The following is a 12,592-nucleotide window of genomic DNA, read 5'->3' on the forward strand; positions in this document are numbered from 1 at the left end:
GGGGAGGAGCAACTCCAGGGCGACCTGCCACCCACACGATTTATGCAGGGTGGTGTCTCTGGACAGACGTTTTTGCTGTGTTTTCTCCTCTAACCTGGAAGGGATTTGCCTAGAGTACTGGATACACTCGCCTATGATACCAAACCCTGCTACCCGCCCCATGCAAGCTGCAGGACCAAGCGGGGTCTGTTCCCAAAAGAAAGGGGGTGTCCACAGATGCTCCCATTGCGTAAAGGCTCAAGCGTGCATCTGCGAGTTCTACACTGTGAGATGAGGTTCCTTCAAACACAGAACCCACAACAAAGGCCAGTACCTGGGGTCAAATTTTGGATTTCTTTTAGGGAGAAACCCCAAAGATACAAACCAAAGATTTATAAGGAGGAGTGAGTAAACAGTAGTTAATATCACTGGTGCTATTACTGAATTCCTACTGCCAAAATTCCTTTCCAGAAAGATGCCAGCCCGTGCCCAGGAAGGGGTGCTTGTTTTGGCCTAATGGGCTCAGGCCAGGATCTGGGTGCCACTGACAGATGACACAAACACAGAGGCCACGCTGGCTTTGGGAGTGAAAGTGTTAACTGCAGGGGAGCTCTGCTACTGCCCAAGGAATAGTCAGGAAGAAAAATAAGCCATGGGTCTCACCTGATCCTTTTGAGGAGACACTGGAGGATGAAAAGGGATCACTGGATTCAAAGGGGTCGAGCTGAGTGAAAGGAGAGAGGAAAGAGTAAAAAGCAGTTCGTTTGTTCCATCACCCATTCATTCAACCAGACCTTCCTGACGTCGATGTACAACATCCAGTGCTGGGCCAGAGGGAAAGTGGAATGATTAAAACTCAACCCAGGCAGACTAAAATCCCAAAAGATCAACCCTCCTGCAGATAGCACCTATCAACCTGGACGGAATACCCCCAAAATTACAAATACAAAAAGCAGTGGCCTGAAGGCTGGGAAGTGAACAAGGCAGGGAGAAGACTTTGGAGGAGAATTTGAATGTGGCAGAAGAACACAGCAGGAGGTTGAGTTTCCATTCCGCCAGCTACAGCAGGAGGGCACAGTGCAGGTGCCTAAGATTCTGGTAGAATCTGAACACCAGAGGTTGGAGCCCGGAGACAACCACTCCCAGGGGAAAGGGAGGGGAATTGGGATGGAGGGGCAGAGATGCAAACCCTGAACTTCATGATCCACTCTCCCCCAAGTCTCAGGCTGGCCCCTGCCACGCAAGCCTGGGGGGACTCAAGGCAGCCTGTAGCTGAGGCCACAAGAACTGAGCTGGGATTGGAGCTTCTGCCATCTGCTGGTGAGTGTCTGCAGTGTGAGTGGCACCAAGTTAACTGCCTGCTGAAACAAATCCGTTCCTGCTCTTTGGAGAAAACAGACTACAGTCTCTACACAGAACGCTCACCATGTATCAGATACATTTCTAAACATACAAATAACTGGAAAAATGTGACCAACTCTCACCAGAAAAGACAATCAGTGTAGCCAATCTCAAAATAACCCAGATGGTGGAACTCTGAGACAGGGACAATGTAAAACGGTGATTATAACTGTGCTGAATGAGGAAAAGGAAAATACACTTAAAATGAGTGAAAACACAGGTGACCTTAGAAGAGAAATAGAAAGTATACAAAAGAAACAAATGAAAGTTCCGGAACTGAAAAAGTGTATCTACAATAAAAACTTCATCACCGGGGTCGGTGGATCACCTGAGATCAGGAGTTCGAGACCAGCCTGGCCAATATGGCAAAACCCGTTTCTACTAAAAATACAAAAAATTAGCCGGGCGTGGTGGTGGACGCCTGTAATCCTAGCTACTTGGGAGGCCGAGGCAGGAGAATCGCTTGAACCCAGGAGGCGGAGGTTGCAGTGTGCCGAGATATGGCCATTGCACTCCAGCCTGGGCAACAAAAGTGAAAGTCCATCTCAAAAATAAATAAATAAGTAAGCCAGGCTTGGTGGTGCATGCCTGTAATCCCAGCTACTCAGGAGGCTGAGGCAGGAGAATGGCTTGAACCCAGGAGGTGGAGGTTGCAGTGAGCTGAGATCACGCCACTGCACTCCAGCCTGGGTGAAAGAGCGAGACTCTGTCTCAAACAAAAAACCCACTTCATTAGGTTAGCTAAATAACCAAGAATAAAAGAAAGAGTAAGTGAAGTCGAAAACAGAGCAGTAGAAATAACTCAATCTGAAGAGAAAGGAGAAGAAAGAATGAAAAAAATAAATAAATAGAGCCTCAGGAACCTGTGGGACAATAACAAAGGGTCTCACATCCATGTAACTGGAATCCCAGAAAGAGAGGGGAGAGAAAATGGGGCAGAGAAAGCAAATTAGGAGAACTGACAGCTGAAAGCTTATCAAATTTGTTTTGTTGTTTTGAGATGGAGTCTCACTCTGTCACCCAGGCTGGGGCACAGTGGTGCAATCTCAGCTTACTGCAATCTCTGCCTCCCGGGTTCAAGCGATTCTACTGCCTCAGCCTCCCAAGTAGCTGGGATTACAAGTGTGCACCACCACACCTGGCTAATTTTTGTATTTTTTGTAGAGACGGGGTTTCACCACGTTGGCCAGGCTGGTCTCGACCTCCTGACCTCAAGTGATCTGCCTGCCTCAGCCTCCCAAAGTGCTGGGATTACAGGAATGAGCCACCGAACCGGGCAATGAAAACTTACCAAATTTGTTGAAAAGCATAATTTACAGATTCAAGAAGCTGAGCAAAGCCTAAACAGCATAAACACCAAGGAAACTACACCCAGAAACTTCAAAAACTACTGAAAACCAAAGATAAAGAGAGAATCTTGAAAGTAGCCAGAGAAAAACCATCTATTACATACAGGATAACAATGACCTGAAAGAATACTCCTCTCCACCGGGCGCGGTGGCTCACGCCTGTAATCCCAGCACTTTGGGAGGCCGAGGTGGGCAGATCACAAGGTCAGAAGATCGAGACCATCCTGGCTAACATGGTGAAACTCCATCTCTACTAAAAATACAAGAAATTAGCTGGGCATGGTGGCAGGCGCCTGTAGTCCCAGCTACTCGGGAGGCTGAGGCAGGAGAATGGCGTGAACCTGGGAGGGGTAGCTTGCAGTGAGCCAAGATCATGCCACTGCACTCCAGCCTGGGCAACAGAGCAAGACTCTGTTTAAAAAAAAAAAAAAAAAAACTCTTCTCATTAAGGAGGCTGGAAGGCAGTGGGAAAACACACTAAAAGTGCTAAACAAACAAACAAAACCCCAACAACCTACATCAAACACAGTGTCCTTCAAGAATGACAACAGGCCTAGCACAGTGGCTCATGCCTATAATTCTAGCTTTTTGGGAGGACGAGGCGGGCAGATCACTTGAGTTCAGGAGGTCAAGACCAGCCTGGCCAACATGGTGAAACTCTGTCTCCATTAAAAATACAAAAATTAGCCAGAAATCGCTTGAACCTGGGAGGCGGAGGTTGGAAAAAAAAAAAAAAAAATAGCTGGGTGAAGTGACTCAAGCCTGTGATCCCAGCACTTTGGAGGGGCTGAGGCAGGAGGATTGCTTGAGCCTAGGAGTTTGAGACCAGCCTGGCCAACATATGGAGATCCCATCTCTATAAAAAATTAAAAAAAAATAGCTGGGTATGGAGGTACACTCCTGTGGTCCCAGCAACTTGGGAGGATGAGGTGGGAGAATTGCTTGAGCCCAAGAGGTTGAGGCTGCAGTGAGCCAAGATCACACCACCGCACTTCAGCCTGGGCAACAGAGTGAGACTCTGTTTCAAAACTAAAAATAAAAAAATGACAACACAGTTGACCTGAGCTATAAGAAGTGCTAAAGAAAGTTCTTTAGGCTGAAGAAAAATGATAATGGAGGGAAAACCAATCTTCAGAAACAAATGAAGAGTATCAGAAATGGTACATATTTGGGTAAAACTAAATGACTACTTTTTTCCTCTTTCTTTAAAATACCCACAATGGATTAATATAAAAATTGTAACAGTCTTATGGAGTTTCTAATGTATTTAGATGTATGATATTCACATGACGGCTATAACATAAGACATGTTGGCTGCAAGGGTGGGTGGACAAATGGACCTACATGGTTGCAAGTTTTCTACATTTTACATGAGATAATACAATACTAACCTCAAGTAGACTATGAAAAGTTCAAACTGTACATGATATTTCCTAAAGCAACCTCTAAACAATCATTAAAAGAGGTATGATTAAAATAATAAAAGGCCAATAGACACAATTCAAAAAAACATTCAAACAATCCAAAAGAAGGCAGGAAACAAAACGGGACAAAAAGCAAGCAAATAATAAAATAGTAGACTTAAACCATATCAATAATTACATTAAATGTTAATGGACTAAACATTCCACTTACAAGGCAGGGACTTCTGACTGGATTAAAAAAAAAAAAGCAAGCCCCAACACTATGCTAGTTACAAAAGACACCTATCAGTTTTAAAGACCCAGGTAAGTTGAAAGTAAATGGTTGAAAAATGATGTATTATGTAGTGAATAACATGAGGAGAATGAAGTGATAAAACAGACTTCAAGACAAAGAACATCACCAGAGATCAAATGGGAATCTTTTATAATGATAAAAAGGTTGTTGTGTCAGAAAGACACAACAATCATAAACATCTATGCACCTGACAAAGCTTCAAAATACACAAAGCAAAACTTGATCAAATTAAAGTGCAGTATGAACAATTCCACAATCATAGGAGAATGTTTAATGCCTCTCTCTCAGTCATTGGTAGGACTAAAAAACAAACAAACAATGAAGACACAGATAATCTGAACACTATCAGGAACCTCAACCTCACTGCCATTTGTAGAGCATTACACTCAACAACTAGATACACATTCTTCTCAAGTGTACGTGGTTTGTTCACCAACATAGGCCATAAACAACAACCCTTGATTAATGTGAAGGTATTGAAAACATACAGAATATGTTCTCAAACAACAAATCTGATTAAAAATCAATAATAATAGTATTATAATATACCTAGGAAAAGAAGCCAAGTATCTGGAAATGAAACAACACACTTTTAAGTAATCCATGAGTGAACAGAATTCATAAGGGAAACTGGGAAATATCTCAAAACTGAATGGCAATGAAGAGACAAAGTATTCAAATATATGAAATACATGCTTTCAATTTATACAGATGCTCCTTGACTTACCATGGGGTTACATCCTGATAAACCCATTGTAAGTTGAAAATATTTTAAGTCGAAAATGTACGTAATATCCCAACAAACCCATCACAAAGCAAAAAATCAGAAGTCAAACCAACGTAAGTCCAGGCACTCCTTGACTTATGATGGGACTGCATCTCAATAAAACTATTGTAAAGTCAAAAAACTGTAAGTTGAACCATCGTAAGTCAGGGACCGCCTGTACTAGAAAATGAAGTCTAAAATCAGTGAATGAAGGTTGGATCTTAAGACGTTAGAAGAGCAAAGTAAACCCCAAATAAATAGGAGTAAGAAAATGGAAGGAAATTTCTAAAAAATAGAAATAGAAAAGAGAAAATCAATGAAACAGAAAACAAGCAGTAGAGAAAAATGAAGCCAAAAGCTGGTTATGGAAAAGGTCAATGAAATTGGTAAACAGATCACCAATACCAGGAATGCCAGGGAAATTCTCACTACAGGTCTTAAGGACATTAAAAAGGGGCCAGTAAGAAAACACTGCAAATGAATCTTTGCCTTCAAGGAGCTTCAAGCGCTAAAGACCAAAAGGTCCACAGGGAGTGAGCGAGGTGGGCACCAGGACAGCAGGAGCCCTGAGAAGGAGGGATGAGTGCGCATCTCTGAGCAGGCCCCGGGCCTGGGTTGCAGCCTAGAAAATGGAAGAAGACTATGAAGCACGCTCACTCCATCATGAAAATCCTCTCCTCCATCACCAGAGGCTTTTTTTTCTTTTGGTTTTGAAATCCAAGTTGACACCTATTTAACCCAATCTCTTGGGCATAATGTGCAAAATACCCGGTGTCTGCCACGTCTGAGGATGGGAGTACAGGTATGCTGGAGTTGGAAACTGGAGGGTCAGAGTTGGCTGATGCTCTCAGGAGACGACACCAGGCAAGGCAGCCGGGCTGAGATGCCTGCACTTACTCCTGCCGTGACGGGGGCACCTACCAAACGTGACTCTAAGGTCCCCACCAGTGCTGTGTGTTACAAGAACCGTGCAGGGTGGCTGGGTCCGTGCGAGCATGTGGTGCTTGTGTGATTTAGTCTTTTTTGGGAGATGAAGGGGCAGTGGGGGCAGATGACTAGAGTTGAGGGGTAGGAATGGGGATAGAGAAATAAGAACTATGGGTGACATCCTCCTTGCCCCGACGTGGGGCCACTGGACCGCTAACTGCACCTTGGGGCTCACAGGATGAGTCAATGCAGTGACTAGGCCAGAGAGCTCCCTCACTCGGCAGGAATGAAATCAGCCTGGGATACCAGCTCCCAGAGAACAGACACCATGGCCCACACTCGCAGGCACCACGTACACTCCATGAAGGGAAGGGGGCCTTCGGGAAGCGCCACCCTTACACACACAGAGCAGGCACGCAGCTCTCCCGGGCAATGTCCCACCCCACTCACCTTCGAAGGTAAGGAAGGGTTTTTCGTGAATGGGTCCGAGGTAAATGGGTCATTCTTTGTCTGTTTCTTGAAGAAGTCGTCAGTGGCAGAGCCACGGAATGGGTCACTTTCTTTGAAAGGGTCCCCTCCAAATGGATCTGGAAGGAAAAATGCCCCGTAAGTAAACATTATACCAAGTGAAAGAACCCAGGCATAAAAGAACACATCACAGAATGATGCCATTTACATGAAATTCTAGAAAGGTAAGAACGCTAGTGACGGAAAACAGGACAGTGGTGGCCAGGGGACCCTGGGGAAGAGAGTGGAGGATGACAACAAAGGGGTCTTAGGAATGACAGAAGTGTTCTCAAATTGCACACAACCATGCGTATTTATCGAAACTCATCTTATTACATAGTAAAATGGGTGAATTTTGTTCTGTGTAAATTATACCACTCAATAAAGTTGACTTTAAAAATAATAATATCCTGGCCAGGCACAGTGGCTCGTGCCTGTAATCCCATCACTTTAGGAGGCTGAGATAGGAAAATCATTTGAGGCCAAGGAGTTCAAGACCAGCATGGGCAACATAGAGAGACTCCCGCTTGTAAAAAAATAAAATAAAAAATTAGCCAGGTGTGGTGGCACGCACCTGTAGTATCAGCTACTAAGGAGGCTGAGGCAGAAAGGCTGCTTGAGCCCAGGAGTTCAAGGCTGCAGTGAGCTATAATTGTGCCACTGCACTCTAGCCTGGGCAATAGAGTAAAACCCCATCTCTAAATAAATAAATAAAATAATATATCCTGCAGGAGCTGGATATAATAATAATAATAATAATAATAATAATAATAAACAATGCAGGTAAATCCATAGAGACAGAAAATAGGTTGGTGGGTGCCAGGGGTTGGGGGAGGGAATGGGGAGTGACTGCTGATGGGGATGGGGTCTCCTTTTGGGGGGATGAGAATGTTGTGGAACTAGATGAAGGTGATCATTGCGCAACACTGTGAGTGTGCTCAATACCACTGAATTGGATGCTTTAAAACAGTGACTTTTATGTTACATAAATTTCACCTGAAAAAAAAAAAAATCAGTCGGGCATGGTAGCTCACGCCTGTCATCCCAGCACTTTGGAAGACCAAGGTGGGCAGATCACCTGAGGTCAAGAGTTTGAGATGAGCCTGGCCAACATGGTGAAACACCGTCTCTACTAAAAATATAAAAAATTAGCTGGGCATGGTGGTGGGCGCCTGTAGGCCTAGCTAATCGGGAGGCTGAGGCAGGAGAATCACTTCAACTCGGGAGGCGGGGGTTGCAGTGAGCCAAGATCACATCACTGCACTCCAGCCTGGGTGGCAGAGCAAGACTCCGTCTCAAAAAATAAAATAAATAAATAAATTAGCAAGCAATGTGATCCCACCACACTCCAGGGTGGGGTGCAGGCAGTGACCGGACCTGGGGAGGGGAGCCACCTCCAGAAGGGAACAGGACCGAGAATGGGTGCAACACGGATGGACGGCCATCCTTCCCGGTTACATGGCTGCCATCCCCAGTGTGTGTGGACACAAGTCCCACCACGTGCGACTTCTGAGCCAGGACTGGACACAGTCTAAAGACTGGTCTGGGAAACACTGAATTTTACCTGTTGAAGTTGTCTGCTGTTCTGCAAAGGGGTCATTCTGGAACGGGTCACCTGGGTGGAAGAGGAGAGAAACACTTATTAGCTCTAGAGCACAGGATGCGGGCCGGGCCCTTGGACACAGCCACCCACCTGCCAGGCCTTTCATTGCCTTCTACTCCTCCAGTGTAGGGAGAGAATGTTAGTTCCTTCTCTACTATCCACCTGCCCTCAAAATCTTGGCAAATCAAAGAGGGGGACCTGGCGGAGGCAGCTGTTTCTGGCTAGAATGTTTAAGATGAGAAGGAAGGTACTGCTAGCTGTCCCACACAGACTGGAGTTGGGGAAGACAGAGTGGGCTAGAAGCCACTCCTCTCTTCCCATGCTGGGTTTCCTTTATCCCATCTGCCTGCCACCTCCCTGGGTAAGAGGACACAGGACCCTGGGCTGTCCCTCACTTCATCACCAGCCCTGCAGCAATGAGACAGCAGCACCCCTGGGCTTCAGGGGCTGCCAGATTCGCCTCTCAGACCCGGCAGGCTTCAACCCCAAGCTGAAGCTCAAGCTCCCACTGCCCACTCCCCACCTCAGTGTTTTTCTCAGAAATGTAGAGAACCATCCTCCTGGAAATACTGTTTTGCTCTGAAACATGGAGAGAAACTTGGAAATCTTGTTTCTGGAATTCTTAGTTATTCTTGACTCAGGTGTAGCTCTGGAGAGACTCCTAAAATTATCCAGACCTTAGGTTTATGTAGGAATCCATGGTTTGCCAGGTACTTTCATGATCATTACTAGCTCTGATTATTTTATCAACCCTGTGAGGTGAGCAAGGAGGAAATTTATTAACCTGCTGAGGGATTAGGAAACTGAAGTACTGAAGAATTGAAGAGGGCTGGCCAAGCTGCCTTCAAATGTGGGTCTTGTGGTGAGCTTGGAACGCTTCCCACCGTCTCGATGCCTTGGCTCTCTGGTTAACAGGGTGAGATAAGAAGCTTAAAAGGCCTTCCTGCCAGCTGCGGTGGCTCACACCTGTAATCCCAGCACTTTGTGGGGCTGAGGCGGGTGGATTACCTGAGGTCAAGAGTTCGAGACCAGCCTGGGCAACACAGTGAAACCCCGACTCTACTAAATATACAAAAATTAGCCGGGTGCGGTGATGGACGCTGAGGCAGGAGAATTGCTTGAACCCAGGAGACGGAGGCTGCAGTGAGCCGAGATTGCGCCACTGCATTCCAGCCTGGGTGACAGCGAGAGAGCGAGAGTTCATCTCAAAAAAAAGGCGTTCCTTTCCTCCTCCATTTCAGATTGTGGCATGTCCTTACTTTTCTAGCCCTTCAACCACTCTAAATTTGACATAAAACACACAGTCTTTCAATGAGAAAGTGGGTAGCAAGTGAGATACCTTTGAAGGGGTCAGCTCCTTTAAATGGGTCAGATTTGAAGGGGTCTTCTGTCTGGAAAGGATCCGGATGCAACTCTTGCGTGTTGTTGCTAAATAACAAGGCTTTATTTTTGAAAGGATCATCCTATAATTTTGTGAAGAAACAGGACAGGGATTTTATTATTTCTGAGTTAAAGCAAACTACGGAATTCCATACTTAACTCACATTTCCACTTTGAGTAGCATGACCCTAAAAAGAATGATTTAGCCAGCAGTTCGAGACTGGCCTGGGCAACATGGCAAAATCCCATTTCTATAAAAACAAAAATTTAAAAATGAGGCCAGGCATGGTGGCTCACCCCTGTAATCCCAGCACTTTGGGAGGCCAAAGCAGGCAGATCACCTGAGGTCAGGAGTTCCAAACCAGCCTGGCCAACATGAAGAAAACCCGTCTCTACTAAAAATACAAAAAATTAGCTGGGCGTTGTGGCGGGCACCTGTAATCCCAGCTACTTGGGAGGCTGAGGCAGGAGAACTGCTTGAACCCAGGAGGCGGAGGTTGCAGTGAGCTGAGGTTACGCCATTGCACTCCAGCCTGGGCAATAGAGTGAGTGAGATTATATCTCCAAAAAAAAAAAAAAAAGAAAGAAAGAAAAAAAAATCCAGGTGTGGTGGCATGTACCTATAATCCCAGCTACTTGGGAAGCTGAGTCAGGAGACTGCTTGAACCCAGGAGGTGGAGGTTACAGTGAGCTATGATTGTGCCACTGCACTCCAGCCACAACAGTGCAAGACCCTGTATCTTTAAAAAAAAAAAAAAATTAAAGATCATTGAAGAAGTATGAACTTGAGTGAATGTTTAATACTGGTTCAATAGTTGTGACAAATGTACTACATATGATGTGACTAACAGGAGGAACTGGGTGTGGGATATAGAGGAACTATGCACTATCTTTGCAGTTTTTCTTTTTCTGAAACAGGGTCTCACTCTGTTGTCCAGGTTGGAGTGCAGTTGCATGCTCATGGGTTACTCTAGCCTCGACCATCTAGGCTCAAGTGATCCTCCCACGTCGGTCTCCTGAGTAGCCAGGACCACAGGCGCGCACCACCAAGCCTGGCTAATTTTTATATTTTTTGCAGAAATGAAGTCTCTCACTATGTTGCCAGGGCTGGTTTTGAACTCCTGAGCTCAACTGATCCTCCCACCTCAGCCTCCCAACGTACTGGGATTATAGGTGTGAGCCACTGCAGCTGGCCTATCTTTGCAATTTTTTCATAAATCTAAAAACTATTCTAAAGTAAAAGTTTGTTAAAAAATCATTGAGTGGAAGCAACTCAAATGTCCATCGATGAATGAATGGATAAACAAAATGGAAAAACAAAATTTGTTTCTAAGTCAGAAAAAAATAATGAATTTGGAAATGTCATCAAGAAAATTGTAAAGAGCCACACAACAGAATCTGATTCAGCCTTCAAAAGGAAGGAAATTCTGACACATGCTCCAACATGGAATAACCTTGAGGAGAGGATGCTGAGTGAAATAACAGTCACAAAATGATGCACAAGGTATGATTCCACTTCTATGAGGACCCTAGAGTCATCACATTCACAGTGACAAAGCAGAACAGTGGTTGCCAGGGGCTGTGGGTGGGGGGATGAGGAGTGGGTATTTCATGGGGATGAAAATGTTCTAGAGCTGGGTTCCACAACAATGTGAATATACCTAACACTACTGAACTGTACACTTAAAGACAGTGAAGATGGTCAAGTTTATGTCTTTTTTGTTTTGTTTTGTTTTGAGACAGAGTTTCACTCTTGTCATCCAGGCTGCAGTACAGTGGTGCGATCTCGGCTCACTGCAACCTCCACCTCCTGGGTTCAAGTGATTCTCCTGCCTCAGCCTCCTGAGTAGCTGGGATTACAGGCGTGCGCCACCATGCCCAGCTAATTTTTGTATTTTTAGTAGAGATGGGGTTTCACCATGTTGGGCAGGCCAGTCTTGATCTCCTGACCTCAAGTGATCCACCCGCCTTGGCCTCCCAAAGTGCTGGGATTACAGGTGTGAGCCACCATGCCTAGCTGTTTATGTCTATTTTACCTGAAATTTAAACAATTTTTTTTAATCACTGAGTCAGAAAAAAATAATAAACTTGGAAATGCCATGAAGAAAACTGTAAAGAGCCAGTCAACAACAGCAGCATAGGCCTCATTTCAAAGGTGTGACCTTCCTCAATCATCCTTTTCTCAGTGAGTATGTACCTAGATGGGCATTTGAGAAAATGGAGTTTTCATACCAAGAAACATGCTGGTTGTTTCTGTCCTATGAGGAAATGAGTACTTATGCAGTTGGAATTACTAGAGCATACACAACGCTTTGCATTTTTTTTTAAAGTGTGTATTTCTAGAAACAAACAGGTTCATTTAAACGAGAAGAAAAAAATATTTACTTTTGAAGAGCACATTTTTGTAATGGAAAGTAGTCTGAAAAGGGTGGGTTTGTCATATACATGGGAACAATACAGTTGGTTTAAATAAGGACTCTGTTTTAGTTAATAAAGACACACCCTCAGTGAAAACATGAATGTTTCACTGTGATATTAAAAAAACAGCACAACACCCTCATTGAATTTGGCAGACACACTGGCATTCCTGCGTAGGGCTCACAAACCAGTCCAGTATTCCAACCGACCAAAACAAAATCATTAAAAAGCCAGGGCTTCCACGAATATAGGGACAATGGTTTGGGGCAATGACATCAAAGGTCCAAAAGAAAGTTTCCTAGCAAGGCTGCCACCACCCTGGGGCAGCCAACTTAGGGGTGCAGGACAGTTATGAGAGGTACAGAGTTAAGACAAGCCACCGGTCTGGGCTGTGAATGAGCGTGAATCAGCGTGAGTGCCGCTTCCTTGGCCCCCGCTTCAGAAGAATGCACCCACATCCCTGCCATCTGATGAACATGAAATGGTTTTTCTTACCTGGGAAAGATTAGCTGGAGCCTCCGACCACGGGGTTTTCCCAAGGTG

General features: G+C 45.0%; 1 protein-coding gene across 11 annotated transcripts in view; it reads right to left on the reverse strand.

Annotated features, from left to right (window-relative positions):
* Positions 1–12,592, reverse strand: part of EPS15L1 (epidermal growth factor receptor pathway substrate 15 like 1) — a 120,566-nt gene that overhangs the window by 29,367 nt on the left and 78,607 nt on the right. For 7 of the 11 annotated variants that reach the window (XM_032170026.2, XM_032170024.2, XM_032170032.2 and 4 more), the window contains 5 exons: positions 9,591–9,714; positions 9,036–9,155; positions 8,213–8,263; positions 6,592–6,728; positions 643–703 (listed from right to left, as the gene is read on the reverse strand). In XM_032170026.2, coding sequence (XP_032025917.1) covers positions 643–703; positions 6,592–6,728; positions 8,213–8,263; positions 9,036–9,155; positions 9,591–9,714 — 493 coding nt within the window. The remainder of the gene's footprint in view (positions 1–642; positions 704–6,591; positions 6,729–8,212; positions 8,264–9,035; positions 9,156–9,590; positions 9,715–12,592) is intronic. The other 4 variants (XM_032170028.2, XM_032170029.2, XM_032170027.2 and 1 more) reach the window with 1 other exon arrangement.

The sequence above is a fragment of the Hylobates moloch genome, unplaced genomic scaffold (genome assembly GCF_009828535.3).
Source record: "Hylobates moloch isolate HMO894 unplaced genomic scaffold, HMol_V3 SCAFFOLD_12, whole genome shotgun sequence".
NCBI lineage: Eukaryota > Metazoa > Chordata > Mammalia > Primates > Hylobatidae > Hylobates > Hylobates moloch.